At 54.8% G+C, this 20,546-nt stretch overlaps 3 protein-coding genes across 9 annotated transcripts in view; all 3 read left to right on the top strand.

Annotated features, from left to right (window-relative positions):
- ACADVL (acyl-CoA dehydrogenase very long chain) overlaps positions 1–20,546 on the top strand; it is a 187,069-nt gene that overhangs the window by 4,095 nt on the left and 162,428 nt on the right. The gene's annotated exons all lie outside the window — the stretch shown is intronic.
- Positions 49–3,016, top strand: C18H17orf49 (chromosome 18 C17orf49 homolog). Of its 4 annotated transcripts, none has more exons than XM_058559911.1 (6): positions 49–297; positions 482–576; positions 1,205–1,306; positions 1,998–2,188; positions 2,402–2,506; positions 2,754–3,016. In XM_058559911.1, the coding sequence occupies exons 1-6, from the start codon at positions 277–279 to the stop codon at positions 2,756–2,758; spliced, it is 519 nt and encodes a 172-aa protein (XP_058415894.1). In that variant the 5' UTR covers positions 49–276; the 3' UTR covers positions 2,759–3,016. The 4 variants fall into 4 exon arrangements, with proteins under 4 accessions (XP_058415894.1, XP_058415893.1, XP_058415895.1 ...); XM_058559910.1 differs by having other exon boundaries at positions 2,750–3,016; XM_058559912.1 differs by lacking the exon at positions 1,205–1,306 and having other exon boundaries at positions 2,750–3,016.
- Positions 9,160–20,443, top strand: BCL6B (BCL6B transcription repressor). 4 transcript variants are annotated; one of them, XM_058559884.1, is made up of 11 exons: positions 9,172–9,404; positions 9,628–9,849; positions 9,959–10,312; positions 10,617–10,741; positions 11,312–11,476; positions 11,570–11,700; positions 11,816–11,953; positions 17,037–17,235; positions 17,373–17,516; positions 18,176–18,913; positions 19,626–20,443. In XM_058559884.1, the coding sequence occupies exons 1-11, from the start codon at positions 9,226–9,228 to the stop codon at positions 19,820–19,822; spliced, it is 2,592 nt and encodes an 863-aa protein (XP_058415867.1). In that variant the 5' UTR covers positions 9,172–9,225; the 3' UTR covers positions 19,823–20,443. The 4 variants fall into 4 exon arrangements, with proteins under 4 accessions (XP_058415869.1, XP_058415867.1, XP_058415866.1 ...); XM_058559883.1 differs by having other exon boundaries at positions 9,188–9,404; positions 18,626–18,913; XM_058559886.1 differs by lacking the exons at positions 17,037–17,235; positions 17,373–17,516; positions 18,176–18,913; positions 19,626–20,443 and adding an exon at positions 12,350–12,521 and having other exon boundaries at positions 9,160–9,404.

Genomic DNA, 20,546 nt, shown 5'->3' with positions numbered 1-20,546 from the left:
GGGGCTTGAGATCGGCCGCCAGATAGGCAGTCCCGACCCCTCGACGGAAGCGGAGTGCAGCAGCGCCGGAAGTGAGGCGGCGTCTTCCACTCTCCGCCGAGGCGGCCTAAGTAACTGCAGCTGCTGAGGCGGGGGTCCGAGCCAATCAGCTGCAGGAAGGGGCGGGACTTCCTGCTCGGGGGCCGGAGCGGTGCGGTCTCCCGGCTCTTCGAGGTCCCAGCTCCGTGGCGGCGGCAGCGGTAGCGGCAGCGTCTCCGTGAGGACGCGCGCGGAGCCATGACGTCAGCGTCCACAAAGGTTCGACCTCCCTCGCGGACAGCGCTCCCTGGCGGCCGCGGGAGGGCGGACCCCCCAGTTGGCTCCCGACTCTTCCGCCTGGGGCGGGGAGCGGGCGGGAGCCGAGCTGGGGTGGGGCTAGGGGCTCCGGGCGGGCTGGCGCGGGGCTGTGCGCCGGCCCCCCGTAATGCTGCCCCGCCCCCAGGTCGGAGAGATCTTCTCCGCGGCGGGCGCCGCTTTCACGAAGCTCGGAGAGCTGACGATGCAGCTGCATCCCGTGGCCGACTCTTCCCCCGCGGGGTACGTGAGCGCGGGCTGGGACGTGGACCCGCAGAGTGGATGCTTGGACTCGATCACAGACACGGACACTCTCTAGGGCAGGGACAGATGTTAGTTTCCCTTTGTGCCTGACACAGCGCAGAATAGGTGTTAATAAATGATTGTTGAATGAATGAATGAATGACAGATAAAACCACAGACTGAGGCTCATAACCCCGACTCATTTCACAGCTCTACTCGGCTGTGAACCGGTAGACTATATACCACCACCACGACCCACCCACCCCAAATTATGTGAAATTCCCTCAGACTGCTGCAGAATGTGTTCAGGGGTTCTGTTTGTTAAGACCCCTACTTGTTGAATTGGTTTCAGTGGGCTGTTTACAGCAGCTGTTTCACGCTGATGGGGCAGAGGCTTTTTCCTAAGGTGGGAATATTGTTGCGATGTCATGTGGTTGGGGTCCTCGGGGTTCCCACAGGGCCTTAGGAGCTTTTTTTTTTTTTTTTAAGGAGTACCTCTTTATGGATTCATGGAAGGGGCCCCAGGGATTGGGGGGAGGAGGTTGGTTGCTGTGGAATGCATGCCGGTGGGCTGGCTCCACACCCCTCTTCCTCCCACTTTCGCTATTCCCCTCTCCCCTTCTGACAGTGCCAAGTGGACCGAGACGGAGATAGAGATGCTGAGGGCTGCTGTGAAGCGATTTGGGGACGATCTTAATCACATCAGCTGTATCATCAAGGAACGGACAGTGTGAGGGAGGGTTGGCTGGCAGAGAAAGGGAGGGTGGGCAGCTTTCTTCCTCCATACCCGTTGTTCCATTTTCCTCAGAAGTCCCAGCTCAACCTCTTTTCCTACTTTGTTGCTAGTTTTGTTAGCATCCCCTTGAGGACCAAAAGAATAAAAGAATTGTCACAGTTGGCCAGAAGTTACTAAAACGCTATGGTAATAGGACCTTCCAAGAATTTGGTTTTAGGTTGCCTTAGATACCCAACAATTGAATGTGGTAATGGTAGTTCCCTGGTGATTTATACAGGTTATTTATACAGCTCTTTTGAGACTCTACTGCAGTGTTTCCAGGGATATTGTGATTCTGAATTAGTTGATCAGGATCTACTATTAAGTCTCAATCTACCTGTAGATCACCAAGGCTTACCTCGTAGCCTTCCACATCCACACATCTCTCCTAGAAGAGAATTAGGAGATGGGCCTTTTCCACTACTTAGTTCAGGGCCTCCACTCTTCACACTCCATCTGGCCTCAGTGAGTGCAAAGCTTCAGGAAAATGAGAACCCTGCCAAAGAGTTGGGTCTCTAACCTGGCTTCTTATGAAGGGGCTCCTCAGTATTCCTTCAGGATAGCACATTACCCCTGCCCCTCCCCTCCCTTCTTCCCTCAGTATCTCTGATGACTCCCTTCCTAACCTGCTTTCTCTTCTCCTCAGGGCTCAGATAAAGGCCACCGTGAAGCGCAAGGTATATGAAGACTCTGGCATCCCCCTTCCAGCTGAGTCGCCTAAGAAAGGGCCCAAGAAGGTGGCATCTGGTGTCTTGTCGCCTCCTTCAGCTGCCCCTCCACCAAGCAGCTCCAGTGTCCCTGAGGCCGGGGGTCCCCCCATAAAGAAACAGAAGGCTGGTGAGGGCTGTGGAGTTGCTCCCTAGGGGTTAAAGCTTCCATCTGGGCTTCAGTGAGAGAATTGGGCTTGGGTCAAAGGACAAATCTCTCTTCCTCTCCCAGTGAAGGTTCCCAGAGAGTGGCTCGAGTCGGGAAGGGAGGGGGAGCGCGAAGCTTTGGAAAGCCTGGGGGGCAGTCAGGGAACCTAGAACCTAGCTTATGCCCCCCTCCCAGATGTGACACTCAGTGCTCTGAACGACTCCGACGCCAACAGTGACCTGGTGGATATTGAAGGGCTAGGAGAAACTCCTCCAGCCAAGAAACTCAACTTCGACCAGGGTAGGAGTCCTCCTCCTCCCACACCAGCTGAAGGGGTGGGGGAGGAAGCACTCACTTGGACGGTAGGGGAGGGTCTCAGCAGGAGCCTCCCCCCTTGTACGGGGGCTTTGGAAGAGAAGGTTCTCTCATACATAGTGCAGGGGATTGGGTCAGTAACGAGCTGGGTGCTTTGGGGAGGTGGGAGTTGTCTTGGAAGCATACTTGGGGGTCGCTCCATCTCGCCCATTTTACTTCCTGTTCCAGACAGCCTGACCCTGGATTCTGGCCTTCTCATGACCTCTGCTGATCCTCCTCTGCTCTCTCGCTGACCTTCCACCTCTTACCCCTCTCACTGTTCATCTTGGACCTGTGGATCACCTGGGACTCTGAGCAAGGCCTGCATGACAGAGGGTCGAAAGGCTGCTGGGGCTGCCCACCTTGCTGTTCCTGTATAAGCATCTGCCCCCAACCCCTTTGACCTCCGTCGGATAGACACTTTTATACAGAAAACAATAAAGATTTCCCTCTCAGCTTGGTGCCTTCATCCTAACTTATTGGAGTGCAAGGGGTGGTTCCCTCTCTCCTTAGCCCCCAGGGGCTCAGCCCCTCCTGGCAGCTCTCACCACCCTGCCTGGAGCAGCACAGCCAATATTGGCAGACTCTCTTCCCAGTGCCAATATTTCTGTGCTGCTAGAGCCAGGGGAGCTGGGTGTGGGCAACAAAGACTCCACTTTGCTCTCTGGAGGCAGAACTTACTCCCAAGGTCTCTGGCAGTCAGTATTCCTGCGACTACCCTGGGGATTTTAGAGGGGCTGTTTCCAGTGCTTTCAAACCTCCCTCCCACCCCCTCCCCCCAACCTCGCAAGAAGGCCCCAGATGTTTTTTGTGTCGCTTCTCCAGGGTGGCCTCCCTGGGCCAAGCCTCAGCGGTGCCTCCCCCACCCTCGCTCTAACACCACAGTGTGGTTTGGACGTGGCCACAGTGCCGTACAAACCACAGTGTGCTGCTGGGGCGGGAGCAGGACTGGGGTGGGTTGAGAGGAAGGGAGCACAAGACAGTGCTGTGAAGACCCCCATCACCAAGAGCAGGGAGATAGAGAAGGCTTAAAAGGCAACCATGGCCCCAAGAAGGGTTGGGGAAAACAAGAGACCAGGGCTAGGAGCTGAGCAGGCAACTGGAGGGAGAGAGGCCTAAGGGGTGAGCTCGAAGTGTAATAAGACTGGAACCATCTTCCCTCTAGGAGCTCAGCTCAGGGGATCCCTAGGGTGGGGTCAGAGGCGGAGGAAATGAGGAAATAGGGAATGACTGTGGGGGACCAAGGAACTGCCTCCCGACTCAGCGAGGGCAGGGACCCAAGGCTTCCTGTGTCTGTTCCTCCCCTCCCTGGGTCAGAACCCCAGAGAAAGCAAGGAGAGACAGAAGGCCAAGGCCAGCAGGGTTGGGAGTTGGCAGTCCAGAGGTGGTGGGGCCGGAACATGGTTGGGAGAGGGGGGCCGGAAGTCGCCCTGGGCCCTGGGCCTGCCACAAAATGGAGGCCAAAGGCAGGAAATGGAGGCCAGGGGGAAAGGGGAGCAACAGGGACCAGGAGGAGGGCCATCTGGACCTGGGGGCCAGGTATTCAACCCCCAGGACTGTTCCCACTTCCCACGGCCCCCCAGGACCCAAGTCCCACCCTCCGCAACAACCCCCATCAGCCCATCCACCAGGCCCAGGAAGGCGGGCCCACCCCAGAAAGCCACGTTTAAGCTGAGACAAACATGTCTCTCCCCACCCCCACCCTAGGCCTTCCCTCAGCCTTTTCCTCCTGTCCAGGACTTGATTTTTAAAAAGCGCCCTCCAGAAAGCAAAATCCAAGGGCCAAAATCCCTTCCGCAAATCAAAATAATATCTTCTAAAACCCAAAAGTTATCTTCCTACCTCGCATCCCACCCCCCCTTCCGACACACCCCCCAAAACTCTTAGCAATCAAAAAGATCTAAGATGGTGGTGTAAGCAGTCTTTTTAGGCCCCGGGGAATGTCGGACCCCCTTCCTTGAGACCCCTATCTGTCCTACATCAAATCCTGCCAAGGCCTCCTGCTCCTCACTCCACCCTCCATAGCCCCCAAACTGAACAGCTGCCCCCAGCTCCCATCCTCGGCAGAGCCTTTGTGGGGGTGAAACAGAAATCAAACACTATACTAACGGCTGGGGATGTTGGGGGCCCTCTGGTCTCAGTCTTTGGTTTCCATCTGAGGGACTGCAGTTTAGGGGCATAAGAGAAAACCTCTCCAGTCATCCCCCCAGTTCCAAGACTGACAAAGCACAACCCCACCCCAGCACGCACCTCCAAACCTCCCCCCCAACCGCCACGTCTCTCCTGAAAACAGGGGACACTTTCCTCCCCACTTACCTCAGCTACTCTCCCCTGAGATCCTGGTCCCCTATTTTGAAGGGATCAAAATTTGGGGTGCATCCCTCACATTTGGGGTGCAGGAGAAAGGAGCCGCCCCAGTCGCATCGCTGGCCTCCTTCCTCTCGCTGGCTCAGGGAGTGGGGAGTGCTCTAGGGAGGGAGGACCCCCACAAGAGAGCTCAGGAGGGGGCTCCTCCACTCCCAGTCAGAATTGGGGACACCCCCCCCCCAAACCCGTCCCAGCCCATCCGTCTCCAACTCGGCGGGAGAGGCAGCTGCAATGCCCCAGTCAGATTCCCCCAACACTACATTCCTCACCCCATCTAGAGGGGCCCCGGGGGCTCCAAAAAATCCCAAAAAAATCTGGGATGTTGGCAGGACGGTCCTGGACTAGCTCCCCAAATTTGGGGTCCTCAGATACCCCCGTTTTTTCAGGAAAATTCCGTCTTTCACCTGCCTCCCGCCAGCCCTGCTCTGTCCCGATGCCAATTTTGGAAGTCACTCCCTCCTTCCTCCTCCCCGTTTCTCCAGGCCCCCCCGCTCGGGGGCTAGGGTCCAGGACACCTGGCTTCCAGACCGGGGGGCACTCCTCGAAGGGCTAGGGGCCAGGAGGTCAAGCTCATAGCCCCAGTCTTAGGGAAGCAGGAAAGCACGATCCTCTCTTCCCCTCCCCCCTGGCTGGTCTCGGTGGTGGTTTAGGAAAGCCTGGAGGATTGGAATCTGCCATTGCTGTTGCACAGGCAGTTTTTTTTCCTTGGGTTGGGGGGGTGGGCGGTGGGAGGGAGAGAGGGGAGGAGAGCCGAAGAGAGCAGGGACCCAGGCGTGCAGAGCTGGCCTGGCTTACCCCCTAGCCCCTGCTGCCGTGGGGAACCCCTCCCCCCAACTCACCCACACTCCCAGTCCTCTGTCTGCTTTCTGTTTGGGGCTCTTATCCTAGAAAATCAGGGTATGAGAATCACCTCCTTGTACCCCACCACCACCTCTCCTTGCCACAGTTCCAACAGTACTGCCCTAGTCAGGGGTGTCCACTTTACCACAAGACACCCCATTTTCTCCCACCTTCCCCAAACTGAGGCATGTTCACTTAAGAAATTGGGGTTCTGAATCTGAAACCACCTTTTCTCCCTCAGATCTATCCAGGCCACATAGAAATAAGAGGAGATGCACTCCCTTTCCAAATTTCTGCCTTCAAATCTCAGGTATATTTGGGGGTTCACTAAAGAGATTTCTAGAATCTGGGGTGAGAGGGAGCTATAAACAAAGGACTCCAAACCAGCATTGTGCTCCAAATGAGATGAACCCCCAAATCAATCTCATGATCCATCTATCAGCTTCACCAAATGTACCCAAAGAGTGATGAAACACCCCAAAATAAGGATACCCCAAAACTTTAGTCCCCTGGGCCCTCCCTTGTTTCTCTCCCTGGAAAAAGCTTCTTGGCTATCTCTGCATACACAGGCGTATCCCCCTCTCAAAGTAAGTTTCCACAACATTCAAATATAAAGCTTTGCTTCCCCTCAAGGACCCACAATCACAGAAGGCCTTCAAACTTGCTCCCAAGTTCCTATTATGTTCCACCTCAAGCTAATAAAAAACTCCAAATTGAATTTCATGTCCCCCAAAATCTAATCTGAGCCTTGAAGCTGATATGATACCCCAAAACAGACTGCACCCCAAAATCAGCATGACTGCTGTACTTGAAATCAGATTGTCCATAGACACCAATGACTATGAATCCCCAAAACAAAACTCTTACCCACCTCCCAAAGAACACTCCCTCCTTCTCCTGATATTCCAAGATGACAACCTCCAAGCTGTCGGTATCAGAATCCTCAGAATTAATGTGGCTTCAAAATCAGCTCCATTGGCCCTCAAGCCTGAATGCCGCCCCCAGAACCCAGAGCGATCAAACCAACTCAACACCCCATGATAAACATGCACCCCGCAGTTGACCAGATAACACAAAATCAACTCCATCCTGATACCAAAGGGAGACCCTGGTCTAACTCTCACCTCCAAACTGGGCAGAGACCAAAGTAACCCTCACGTGCAAAAGCCACCTCATCATCCTGAATCTCCATTGGTCCCCAATTCCCAGTTTCTCAGCAGTTCTTTAGTGCCCCCAAATAAAGACACCCTCAAATCTGAAAGGGAGGGCCCCAGGCCTGGGTATGCAGCTCCATGGATAATGGTCAGTCATTCCTGGCAACTGCAGACTCTCCTGAGCCCAAATGCAAGTCCTGCTTTGCAGCTGGACTCAGCCCTGCCCACCCCCCACCCCCACCCCCCCCCGCAAATGAACCTTGTCCTCCCCACCCCCAACGTCTCCCCAAACAAAATATGAGGGTGTAACCTGTGCCTATCTCCCAGATCAGGGACTTAAAATTAGGGTTATCACGCCCCTCCTGCCCTCTCTCCCTTCTTTTACTCTGAGACCCTCCCTGTTTTCCCTTTTCTCAATTCACCCTACTCTCCTTTCGGATTAATGTTCACTACAAATTCACCTCTAACGACAGATAATAGTGTCTATCTTGATTAGAAAAGAAAACCCTGTGCTCCCAGAGCTCAGACCCCACTCCCTGTCCCACCCATTTACCTTGCTCCCAAAGCCCGCGGATTTCTCACCCCAGGTAGGAACCCCAGCCTCGGAGGAAAGTCCCCTCTGTCGCCTAACTCTCCCTCCCTCCGACCAACCCTAGTCCCCTCTTAGAAGACAGAGGGATAAAATAAACCAGCGCAAAGGGGAGGAGGACGAAGGTTTCAGCCGCCCAGACTGAATCCATCCTGCGCCCCCGTCTAAGAGGACCCCCAGCCGGGTGGAGACGACGGGGCGAGGCGAGGCTAGTGCTCGTCCGCCCCCTCGTGGAAGGAGCCAAACATTGCCGAGCTTTGCCTACTTGCCGCGCTGGACCCCGGCGTCCCGCCAGCCTCCAAGCGTAGCCGACGGGCGGGTGCCCGAGGCCCTAGTGAGCTGGGATTGGGGGAGGGCAGGCGGGCTTTGGGCGGGAGTCTGTCTCTCCGGATCCCTAAAAGGATTCAGAAGAGAGTCGGGAGCCAGAGTCTGGATGCCTAGGTCTCCTGAGCGTCTCTCGACCCCCACCCGGGGCTTTCCCCACCTCCTCGAGGGGAAGCAGCTGGTGGAGCCGTCCGGTCGCAGGACAATGGAAGGAAACGGACTAGAAATCATATCCGCCCCCCCTCTACCCCGCCCGGTCAGAGCCCCCCTTTTGTAGGCCCCGCTAGAGGAGCCTGTCATTCACACCACACCCTCCCGCTGTCTGAGACCCCACGGGAGCCCACTATCGCCTCCCCAAACCTGGTTCCTCGTTGGGCTCCCCTTTATCTCCCTTAATACCGTACATTGGAAAGGGGAGTTTTGCTGTATTCACTCTCCTATAACAGGCTCCTGACACCCCCTTCCAGAAGCCAACACACCAATTTTCGCTGTCCCAGGCCCTCCGACGACCCAGGTCACCTATATTTCTGATCTCGATATTCCCAACCTCATCCCCAATTCCAATGTCCCATCCTCGGTTCCACTTTCAGTGTCCCAAGACCCCTTAAGTTACGACCACCCAGCGTTTCTGAGGTCCCGCCCTGGAGCCGGGGACCCCGCCCTGGGCTTGCCATCTGGAGAGTGAGGGAGGAAGGAAGGATACAGACCCAGGCGTTCACCCCACCTCCACCCCCCGCCCCCGACATCCCGGCCAGATAAAGGGGCCGAGGCCAAGAGGGAGAGAGACCCCGCCTCCCTTGAGAAGACAAGCCGCAGCCCCTGCAGGACGGGGGTAAGAACGAGAGACTGAGGGAGCCAGACTCCTGAGTCCCCGAAGAGGTTTGGGGCTTGTTGATGGTAGGAGGTCCAGAAATTGGGCTAAACCAGGGATCGGGGACTCGATGGTACTCGTAGAATTCCGTAGATCGGGGAGGGGAGCTTCAATTGGGATTTGGGGGGGTGTGGACGGCAGGTCGTCCGGGGTCTCTAGGCAGGGTCGGACACCTGAGACTCGGGAGCGCAGTGAAGCAGAGGGGAGTGGGGGTGCTGGAAGGGCACTAGGAGTCGAACTAAGAGCGCTGCGGGCCGATTCCCCACGCTCGCCATCGACGCCGCGGTGTGGGAACCTTCAGCGCGCTCCGAGAACTGTGGAATCTAGAGGAGGAAAGCGAGCGCTGGTGTGGTCGAGGGCGGAAAGAACAAGATGAATTAAGCGAGGCTGCGGGAGCCGGGGCCGGGGGCTTGGCTCTAGCTGCACCTCAGGAGGAAGAGGCAAACTGCGGGAGGGAAGGCGTCTGAGGACTGCCTGGATCCCCGACCCCTTGCTTTGGCACCCGCAGGCCTGCGTCGCTATGGGTTCCACCGCTACTGCGGAGGGAGCGCTGGGCTACGTCCGCGAGTTCACTCGCCACTCCTCCGACGTGCTCGGCAACCTGAATGAGCTGCGCCTGCGCGGGATCCTCACTGACGTCACGCTGCTGGTTGGCGGGCAACCCCTTCGAGCTCACAAGGCAATTCTTATCGCCTGCAGGTTCGAGGGGTGGCTCATCGGCTGGGGTGGGACCAAATGGGAAAGGGGCGGAGCCATAAGGTCTTTGGGAGGGAATCCGAAGCCAAGCCTTCCAGAAGCAGAAGGCGGAGCGTCCCTGTATTGGGGGCGGGGTGATAGTGGCGAGGAGGCGGGGCTTTCTACTGTGGCCCGTGTCTCCCTTGGTTCCCTAGCCTCTAACGTGACTTATCTGCCCTCTCTCCAGTGGCTTCTTCTATTCAATTTTCCGGGGCCGTGCAGGAGTGGGAGTGGACGTGCTCTCCCTACCGGGGGGCCCTGAAGCCGGAGGCTTCGCTCCTCTTCTGGACTTCATGTACACTTCGCGCCTACGCCTCTCTCCGGCCACTGCACCAGCGGTCCTTGCGGCGGCCACCTATTTGCAGATGGAACACGTGGTTCAGGCATGCCACCGCTTCATCCAGGCCAGGTGAGGGAGCCCCAGCTTGGTGTTCTTCGTGGGTGAGGTGGCATCCCAGGTGTCAAGGGCAGAGGCCAAGATTAGGAAATAGCACTAATGTCCATCACTCTTTTCCCAGCTATGAACCTCTGGGCATCTCCCTGCGGCCTGTGGAAGCAGAACCTCCTACGCCCCCAACGGTCCCTCCACCAGGCAGTCCCAGGCGCTCCGAAGGGCACCCAGACCCACCTACTGAGTCTCGCAGCTGCAGTCAAGGCCCCCCCAGTCCAGGCAGCCCAGATCCCAAGGCCTGCAACTGGAAAAAGTACAAGTTCATCGTGCTAAACTCTCAAGCCTCCCAAGCAGGGAGCCTGGCGGGGGAGAGGAATTCTGGTCAACTTTGCCCCCAGGCCAGGCTCCCCAGTGGTGATGAAGCTTCCAGCAGCAGCAGCAGCAGCAGCGAAGAAGGACCCATTCCTGGTCCCCAGAGCAGGTACAGAAACTGGAACCCCAAGAAGTTGTAGATGCCTCAGTTAGGAGGCAGAGCCATTGGGCCTGGGTAGTCAGGAGAAGGGAGTAACGGGGTGGTTTCAGAGACACAGCCCACCTTAGGGAGTTGGCCAGAGGCCAGGCTTATTCATTGGGGTGGGACTTTGGCAACACAGTTGGATATGGCTCATTGGTCAAAACTGACTCATCCGCAGAGGGTAGGCCTTTGGCTCCAAGTTCTCCAGGGGAGAACCCGCCTGTATACAATCTTTCCTAACCCTTTTCTCTGGGTCTTGCCATCTGCCTAGGCTTTCTCCAACTGCTGCCACTGTACAGTTCAAATGTGGGGCTCCAATCAATACCTCCCATCTCCTCATACCCCTGGCCCAAGAGACCACTGGATCACCCTCTGGGCAGGCTCGTCCACTACCACGTAAGAACCTCTCCTTCTACCTCCTTCTTGGCTTTTCTCCTGTGGCTGCTCAAGGCCAGTTTGGGCCAAAAGGCCTATTCCAATTACTGCAAATTAGAATCACTGAGGGAGCTTTTAAAAATTCCATTGCCCAGGTCACACCCCATAGATCAGAATGTCTGGAAGTGAAAGCCAGGCATCAGTATTTTTTTAAAGCTTCCAGTGAGCAACAAAGTTTGGGAACTTCTGGCCCATTCCCATCCAGGGCTGAGCGGTAGGCCCAGGGCTTGGCAAGGCCTCTCTGGCAAGCTGTCATCCAGAGTGGTGCAAGAGAGGAGAGAGAAACAGAAACTTCCACCTACTAGTGGGGGCCTCCACCTACCACTACCACTATTGAAGAGATTAGCAGAGAGCTCTGGAGTCAGACAGACATGGAGTCAGATCTTGGCTTGTCCTCTTATTAACCTTGTGACTTTGAGCAAGTTAAATGAGCCCCAGAAGCCTTAATAGTAAACTGGGAAAAAGAAAACCTACTACTGTGTCATCTGAGGATTCACTGGTGGTGGTGTCATTACCCACCCCACTTCCCAGGAAGTGAATTTTTCAGCTGCCAGAACTGTGAGGCTGTGGCTGGGTGCTCATCGGGGCTGGACCCCTTGGCTCCTGGGGATCAGGACAAGCCCTACAAGTGTCACCTCTGCCGGTCTGCCTTCCGCTACAAGGGCAACCTGGCCAGTCACCGCACTGTGCACACAGGTAGGGGAGGAGCAGGGAGGAGAGGGCCCTGGCCTTCATGCCCACAGGTGGCCTGGGACAGAGTCCCTGACCTCCCTTGCTCCCTGCCTCCAGGGGAAAAGCCCTACCACTGCTCCATCTGCGGAGCCCGCTTTAACCGGCCGGCTAACCTAAAAACGCACAGCCGCATCCACTCGGGAGAGAAGCCCTATAAGTGTGAGACGTGCGGCTCGCGCTTTGTGCAGGTACGGAGCCAGTCGCAGAGCGGGCTCAGGCAAATTTGCAAGATGGCGGGGCGGGCCGTGTGGAGAGGGTTCTGTCCCTCCCAGAGGCGCGGTCTGAGGTCCCCTCCCCTCCCAGGTAGCGCATCTGCGCGCGCACGTGCTGATCCACACCGGGGAGAAGCCTTATCCTTGCCCCACCTGCGGGACTCGCTTCCGCCACTTACAGACCCTCAAGAGCCACGTTCGCATCCACACGGGAGAGAAGCCTTACCACGTGAGTACCCGACCTGGCCTGGCCCAAAGCCTTAGAATTACCTCCCGTTCACCTAGGGGCGGGGCCCTGAGAGGAGCGGGCCTGGCCATCCCTAGATCTTTTCGAAATGGGCGGTGGCCTGGAAGAGCCCGTGTGAATAAGGGGCGGGGCCGGGGCTAGGATGGGCGGGTATAGAAGTTAGGCTCCTGGACTGGGCACTACTGGAGAGGGGCTCACGGGTGGAAAAACCATTGCTGAAGAGGGCGGAGCCTATCTCCTTGGCCTCCCCCAGAGGATCTGGGAGGACCTGAGGACTAAAGAGCTTCTTTCAGCGGAGAGCTGAACAATTCTCCCTCGCTCAACACCTAAAGGGTGGTTGTGGATGGGGAGGGACCTGACCCGGCCGTTCTCCCACAGTGCGACCCCTGCGGCCTGCATTTCCGGCACAAGAGTCAACTACGGCTCCATCTGCGCCAGAAACACGGAGCTGCTACCAACACCAAAGTGCACTACCACATTCTAGGGGGACCATAGCAGAGCGCCGGCCCAGACCCCACTGCTTCCCGGAAGTGGGGAAGCTGCGAGCTCACGCCTGGCTTCCCTGTCAGGCTTGGGTATGGGGGTGTGCAAGGCCCCTCCAGTATCAGAAACTGCCACCACCTTAATTTCTTTCTGGGGAGAGCAGGGGTGGCAGATCCTGGCTTGATCTGCCTCTGTTTTGCTGGTCAAAACCTCTTCCCCACAATCAAAATTGTTTCTGAGGAGACAGCAAGCTAGGAGCTGGGGGAGGGGAGAGACTGGAAGCCTAGTTTCCTTAAGGAAACAGTCCTTCACAGGCAGCCCCCATCTCATTCGGTTTATCTATAAATATAATTTATTGAGGCCTTTGAGTGGCACCAGGGCCTTCATTCTATTGCATTTCCCACTTTCTCTTCCACAAGTGTGATCAAAAGTGACCTGAAACACAGAATGTGAGGTCACAACTCTGCTGGCAGAGATTGGCACTTGGCTGTCTCCTTTGGCCTTTGTGTTTTATATTATTATTGTCATAACTTTTATCTTTTAGAATTGTTCTTTCTCCTGTTTGCTTGTTGGCTTGTTTAAAATGGAGAAAGGGGTTCTCTGTGTCCTGCCCCTCCAATTCTAGGTCTGGAACCTTTATTCTAGGGCAGCTCTGGGAACATGTGGGTTTGTGGAATTGGGTCAGGAACCCTCTCTGGTATTCTGGATATCGTAGGTTCTCTAGCGGGCTAGAACTAGAATACAGACTTTTCTTTGTTCTTCCAGGGTTATAGGAACATTTATAGTGAGCCTGAAATGGAGGGAATAAATGCCTCCTGGAGGCTGTGGGTGTGAGGGCTTTGTCAGTGTTGGAACTGGAAGGATGACTGAAGTGGCTCTCTTATGCCCCTAACTGTCCCATTAGTCTGGTCACCTTGGTTTGGCTCTGCCGTATCTATCTGTCATGATAGAGCCCACCCAGGGGCTTGAGTTGAGCCCATAATCCTCCCACTAGGGCCTGTTCTTAGCACTAAGTTGATCCCTCTATAGGGGAGAGATCTGAAATTCCTTATTGGAGATGATGCAACCTTTTCTGATTCCATCCAGTCTCTAAGAATGTTATCATCTAGGGGAGAATTACAAAACACTTTATCTTGACTAAAGGATAAAGAGTTATGACCCGTCCTTTACTGCAGAGGCATCTGGGTTTGAATGTACCTTGGGGTTCTCTCTGAGAGAAACCCCTTCTTCCTTTAGTGGGTTTTTGGACATCTTCTGGCAAGTGTCCAGATTCCAGAAACTTCTTTGCCTCTAGAAGTCACAGGTGCTTCGTAACTTTCTTACCTTAGAAAAGCTGGGTCTGTGACCTGGTCTTCCCATCACTGCATTCCTGTCTGGAACCAGTGAATGCACTAGAACCTTCCACAGGGAGAAAAAAGGGGCTGAGTTCCATTCTGGATTTGCTGCAGTTTGTGATTATGATTGGGATTACTGTTGGGATTACAGATTTAGAAGATTTAAAAGACTGACTGATGGACCCTCTAGTTGACCAAGTATTCAGGTAGGATTAAGAGGGTGGTTGAGGGGCGCTGTCTCTGGTGTAGGCCAAGTAGATAGAAAGTTAGGAATGAGGTTGCCTTTTAACTGGGTGGAATGTTTGGAATGTTAGAAGATATTCTGAAGCCTTGATTTACAAACCTGCCCCCATTGTCCTGGGGCCTGTTTGATTGTGGGGCATGGGGTGGAAGGTAAGAAGCACTTTGAATTTGTGGGGTGGAGCTTCCTCAACATAGGTCAGTACTAGTGGCTTTCACTTGGGAACTGGTGAGAAAGCTACTATTCTCCCTCTTTCCCTCTTATTCCTCACTGCAGAACCGAAGGAGGGAAAGCAGAGGAGAGATGTGAGAAGGAACCACGATTTTTATTTAGCAGATTGGATGGGCAGGTGGAGAGTGCCTAGGGGTGGAGACGTTAGATCCTGCAAGATCAGATTCTTGGAATAAAGAAGCCTCTCTGTGCTGCCTGCTGTGTCCTGGGTTCTTGCCTGGGGAGATCTGGGGACTGGTTGAAGCTGGGGAAAAGAGGGTTCCTCCCTCCTGGATACCATCTTGGATTCTGTGCCCATTCCACTGTCCCATCCCACCAGACATTTTAGATGGCCCTTGTTCTCCTTTTCCCTGCCATTGCCTTCCGGCTCATTGTGTAGGAACCAGTGACTTCATGAAGTTTCTCCGGAGCCACCTGCATCCTGCTGCTCTGAAGTCACTTCCTGTCTGAGGTGTGGAGGCGGCAGGGAAAAACCAGGAAGCCACTAATAATACCATGAGGCTGGGGGATGCATCTGTGCTGGGGATCTTAATGCTTGGGTCACCACCTACCACCACCACCACCACTACCACCAAGGAAAATGGATAAGACTTGGGTCCCATGAGGATAAGAGGGGCTGGAGGTGGCATTGAGAAGGCTGTGTGGTTAAAGCCAACATGCCAACTCCACCCCACCCCCAGCAATGGTGTCTTGGAATCTATCCAGTGCCCAGTGTATGCTTCTCTCCCTCCCTTTCCCCTGTCCTGTGTGTGTCTTGGGTGCACAGCTCTGCTCTGTCCCATGGGCAGAAGGTAGAAGGTCACTAATTCTTATGTTACCTCCCTTTTGGACTTAAATTCCTCATCTGTGAAATAAGTCCATTAACATGACCTCTGCAGGTCCTTCGAACATTTACAGTTTGTGGTTGTGTTTCTCAATCTTTTAAAACCCATGACCTGGATTAGATTTTAAAAAAGCAAAAAATGAAACAAAAAAACCTAAACTAAACCCTTCCTTCCCCTCCCACTATAGCTTATCCCCTGTTGAAAATGAGTCCAGCTAATATTACTTATCTCCTGCTACATGTAAGGCCCTAATAAGCATTTTAGTGCATAAATTTTCAAATTCAACTCCCCTGAGAACCCTGAAAAGTGGGTACTATTATTATGCCCAACTTACAGACAGGGAAGCCAGCTGAGAGGTTCAGTATCTTGGCCAAGTTAATAAGTGATAAAGCCAAGATTGGAACTAGGACTTGATTCTAAAGACTATCCACTAGTTATATCCACTATCCACTATGTTATACAGCGACACCAATTCTACATCTTTGGCATATTCCCCACCAGCCAAAGTTTTGACTCTACTTACAAAAAAAAAAAAAAAAAAAGTTTTTTGGGTATGATTATTTTTATTTCCCATATAAAATTATAAGGCTCAACAGGCTTTTAAAAATTACACAGCCACACACACACACACACACACACACACACACGTCTAGTATGAACCCTGGAGCCCAAGTTTCAAGGTCCGAGTTCTGGGAAGCTTGAATTACAACGAAGAAACAAGAAGCCAAGCCATTAGTGCTATATAAGCGGAGGGAGTGGGTACTGGTTGGGTAGGACAGGCTGACTGCTCCAGTGGTCATGGCTTATCTCTTTAGTCTATCCCATCAGTAGATCAAAAAACTTGGTTCGGAAGTGGTTGTTACTAGAGGGCAGAAGAAAAGATTCCAGCCCCACTGAAGAAAGGGTAGGTGGTGCTGGTGGCGCCCTGAGTGAGCTCAGAGCCGCCCTTCCTCTCGCCAGTTATTTTTGGTCTCTGTGACCTGTAGGTTTCCTGTTAGTGGGAACAGAAGCGGTAGGAACGAGTTCCCATTACAGAAATGAGTGCCAGAAGTCCAACAACCCATTCCCCTTGTCTCCTCCCTTGGCCTCTGAACTCCTCAGGTATCCAGGAATCTAGATTCCAGGGGCCTCAGGCTCTTGGCCAGGTATTTTGTTTGAGTCTCATCTCATAAGCCCTCCGCTCGCCCGCACCTGGCCTTGCAACTCCTGGGCCCCTCATTAAGCAAGTGAGTGTTTTCCTGAAGCAGTGTACCCACCACCAACCCCCATGGGCTCCTTACGTGCAGGCTTGGTGCTGAAATCTGGACCCGCTAGGCGGATTGGAGACGGAAGCCGCCTCGGGGTAGGTTCCTGCATCACGTGGGGCCCATCTAGTCGGCCTCCTAATAGCCCCTCCTTACGCATGCGCCCCTGTCCTGAACAATGCTCTAAACCCCGCCCTGCCCTTCTGGCTCCGCCCCCTTCCAGGGAGTCCCGCTCCTCATTGGCGATCTAGGGTCAGGATGTTAGCCAGGCTGGGCCAGGTGCGGACACTTCCAATGATAAAATAGATAATCCACGCGGAGACTGGCGCCCCTCCGGGGTGGGGCCCAAACCCAGTGCCGCCCCCTGGCTCCTAAACCGAACGTGGGCCCCCGCCCGGATCTGTCCGGTTCGGGCTTGGACTCTCGACCCCCAGCCAGCGGGGGCACGCCCCCGGGCGCTGATCGCCGGGGCCAGCGCCGGCCGGCTCTCCACACCTATATCGCCCCCCTAGGGGAAAGGCGCAGGCGCCTCACGCAGCCTCTCTGCAGCTTTCAAGCCCTCGTCGGCACCTTCCTCGCTAGCAGCCTCTCCTCAGCGCGGCCCCGAGCCGTCCGGTTGGGTGGGGGGTGGGGGGTGGGCAGAGGTGGAGCGTCCTGAGCCCTGCTCTCGCAGGGGCTCTTAGTGGCGGCAGCTCTGTTACCTCCCAGATGGCGCGTAGGTCCGAGCCCCCCGACGGAGGCTGGGGATGGATGGTGGTGCTCTCAGCGTTCTTCCAGTCGGCGCTGGTGTTTGGGGTGCTCCGCTCCTTCGGCGTCTTCTTCGTGGAGTTTGTGGCGGCGTTCGAGGAGCAGGCAGCGCGCGTCTCCTGGATCGCCTCCATAGGAATCGCGGTGCAGCAGTTTGGGAGTGAGTGCCACGCCTGGGTCCGGCGTCCTGCGACCCTCGGAAGGGAGAGGGGAAGTGGGGACAGTAAAGGGGAAGCTGGGGATGGGGAGGATGCTGGAGAAATCTGAGATCTTGCAGAACCCCTTCCTCTTCCCCAGGCCCCGTGGGCAGTGCCCTGAGCACGAAGTTCGGGCCCAGGCCCGTGGTGATGGCTGGGGGCATCTTGGCTGCGTTGGGCATGCTGCTCGCCTCCTTTGCTACCTCCTTGATCCATCTCTACCTGAGTATTGGGCTGCTCTCAGGTGAGACCCGGGGCACAGGCAGCAGTAGAGTCAAATGCCTGAGTCTTTGGCCTCTGGACTTCCTCCTCCTTCCTGCTCCTTCCAAAAGGCTTAGGGAGAAACTGAGAGAAAGTTTTGGATGGCACCTGTGCCCAGAGGGGAGTTCTTAAGAAGGGTGACTAAATTGATAAACATAGTGGGGACATTAGGAAATTCAAAGATGATGAATCCAGAATACACAAGCCCAGGGCTAGTGGGACTGGAGTATAAAGGAAGAATTACTGTCAAGTTGTGCCAGGTACTGTGGAGATGAAATAGCTATTATTATCCTATTTACATATGAAGAAAGTCTTGAGAAGCTTATGCAACTCGGCAAAAGAGGCTCACAAGGCCAGAAATGGTAAAGCCCAGGTCCAACTCCAAAGTTCTGTGCTAGTTACTTTACAAACATTGTCTCTAAGCCTCCACAGTCCCATGAGGTATCCTACCCCCATTTTGCAGATAAGGAGATTGAGGCTGGGAGATTAAGTAAAATACACAAGGTCACATAGCTAGAAAGTATCAAAGCTAGGATTATAACCCAGGCCTGTGCTATATTCCGCTGTTGGGCAGTGTTGGGATTACTGGGTGCCCTGAGCTCCCTAAGAGTCCCCCAACCCTCATTTCTTCCTTTTTGACAGGCTCTGGCTGGGCTTTGACCTTCACTCCCACCCTGGCCTGCCTGTCCCGTTACTTCTCTCGCCGGCGATCCCTGGCCACGGGGCTAGCGCTGACAGGCGTGGGCCTCTCCTCCTTTGCCTTTGCCCCACTCTTCCAATGGCTGCTCAGCCACTATGCCTGGCGGGGAGCCCTTTTGCTGGTGTCTGCCCTCTCCCTCCACCTGGTGGCCTGTGGTGCTCTCCTCCGCCCACTCTTCCTGACTGAGGACCCTGCCGTGGGTGGCCCTGGGGCCCAGCTTGCCTCCCTTCTCCATCATGGCCCCTTTCTCCGTTACACTGTTGCCCTCACCTTGATCAACACTGGCTTCTTCATTCCCTACGTGCACCTGGTGGCCCATCTCCAGGACCTGAATTGGGACCCATTGCCTGCTGCCTTCCTAGTCTCAGTGGCTGCTATTTCTGACCTCGTAGGGCGTGTGGCCTCTGGGTGGCTAGGGGATGCAGTCCCAGGGCCTGTGACACGACTCCTGACACTCTGGACCACTCTGACTGGGGTGTCACTGGCCCTGTTCCCCATAGCTCAGGCTCCCACAGCCCTGGTGGCTCTGGCTGTGGCCTATGGCTTCACATCAGGGGCCCTGACTCCAGTGGCCTTCTCTGTGCTGCCTGAACTGGTGGGGACTGGAAGGATATACTGTGGCCTGGGACTGTTGCAGATGGTAGAGAGCATCGGAGGGCTGCTGGGAGCTCCTCTGTCAGGTAAGGGGAATGGGATTTCCAGGTGGGCCAGGGCTGCCATGTCATACAATTCAAGGAGGGGACTATCCACATTACAGTGTATGTGAATATTGCCCACTGGTATGGTACAGTACATGGCCTGCATGGCGAATCATAGCAGCCCTGAAGTGGGTCCAGGGGGCAAAGAAATTGGGGCTGTGCAAAGACTAACAGGAGCCATGTGGAACCCTTGGCAGGGTACCTACAGCTTGGGTTTTTAGAGGACCTGGCTGGACCTGGCCAGACATAGCATGCCAGTGTCTGTCCTTTCCCTTGGCCCACTGGGCCCTAGCCCAGGTGTCTGAGCCACATGGTCAAAGTTCTCCAGGCTCCAGATGCCAGGACTTTCAGATCCTTAACACTGTCCTCTTGACTATTAACTGGAGGTGTAGAAGGGAGGGCCAGAGTTGCCAGAAAGAAAGGCAAAGGTGTGCCTGACTCGATCTGGATCCCCATATCCCCACTGGCTGCTTTGGAGATCCCTTCTGAAGGCAGAAAGGTGGTCAGAATTGCCTCTTGAAACCCTTTGGGAAACCAGAGTTCTCAAGCTCCTCCAGGCCTACCTTGGGAGTTCTAACTCTCCCAAGGTGATGGGTTAAGGATTATTTTCTTCTCTTCACCCAAAAATGTGTCTGAGCCATCAGTCCCAGGAAACAGATCACCCATGTGTATTCTTTTTCTCTCTTGGACCTAGGCTACCTCCGGGATGTGACAGGCAACTACACAGCTTCTTTTGTGGTGGCTGGGGCCTTCCTTCTGGCAGGGAGTGGAGTTCTCATCACTCTGCCCCACTTCTGCTTCTCAGCTCCTACCTTAAAGCCCCAGGAGCTTGTAACAGAGGCATTGGATACCAAAGTCCCCCTGCCCAAGGAAGGGCTGGGAGAGGACTGAACTCCAAAAAGGGGCTGTCAGACCCAGAAAGCCAGAGGTTGGCAGCTCCAAGTCTTCTCCTTGGCGCCCACAGAACCACAGTGCCTTAAACATCTTGATCTGCCTCCCCCCAGAGCAGGCCTGGGGCTCCTGCAATGTGTCTGCCAACCCTTGGTATTTTGTTGAGGATTCTCATCTCTTCTTTGCTCCCACAACCTTTTCTGAGGGATTCAGGAGTTCAGCCTGCTCTACTGAGCTGTGGATCACCTGTGAAAATCAAAGGCCAACAGACTTATCATGTTTTACACGTGCTCTCTAATGTTGCCTACTGAGTTTCTTCTCTGAAGACAGATGTTTGGGAAAGAAGGATGCTCCTTTGAGATAAAACTGAGTAAGCAAACTGGATAATAATCAGAACTTCAAAAAGAGCTGGGGCCCATATGCTTGGGTTGGCTGAATGGGTCATGGCTGGGGAGTAGAGGGGAGGTGTCCAGGAGCTCTGGTGACCCAGAGCATTTTAACCCTGGACTCTGTTCTCTGGACCACAGTTCCTCTTGCCCACTGACCTCCCTCTTGCCCACTATCCCCTGTGACTTAGAAAAGACATTAACAGAATGGTGGGGGACACAGAGTGGGGGGGAGTTTGGGAGGGGGAGCTAAAGCTGAGAGAACTGAAGTCTGGGTCTAAGACTCTTTTATTTCCCTCAGGCCAGTAGGAGGATACTGAAATGCAGGAAAGAGTTTT

The sequence above is a fragment of the Diceros bicornis genome, chromosome 18 (genome assembly GCF_020826845.1).
Source record: "Diceros bicornis minor isolate mBicDic1 chromosome 18, mDicBic1.mat.cur, whole genome shotgun sequence".
NCBI classification, from domain to species: domain Eukaryota; kingdom Metazoa; phylum Chordata; class Mammalia; order Perissodactyla; family Rhinocerotidae; genus Diceros; species Diceros bicornis.
Note: the sequence above shows the minus strand (reverse complement) of the source record. Positions and strands in the feature narration are given on the sequence as shown.

Coding starts and splice junctions, on each gene's coding strand:
- C18H17orf49 (XM_058559910.1), top strand. CDS start 277: ATGACGTCAGCGTCCACAAAG. Junction 577..1,204: donor GCCGACTCTTCCCCCGCGGG/GTACGTGAGCGC, acceptor CCCTTCTGACAG/TGCCAAGTGGACCGAGACGG. Junction 1,307..1,997: donor ATCATCAAGGAACGGACAGT/GTGAGGGAGGGT, acceptor TCTTCTCCTCAG/GGCTCAGATAAAGGCCACCG.
- BCL6B (XM_058559884.1), top strand. CDS start 9,226: ATGGGTTCCACCGCTACTGCGGAGGGAGCGCTGGGCTACGTCCGCGAG. Junction 9,405..9,627: donor GCAATTCTTATCGCCTGCAG/GTTCGAGGGGTG, acceptor CCCTCTCTCCAG/TGGCTTCTTCTATTCAATTT. Junction 11,477..11,569: donor TCACCGCACTGTGCACACAG/GTAGGGGAGGAG, acceptor CCCTGCCTCCAG/GGGAAAAGCCCTACCACTGC.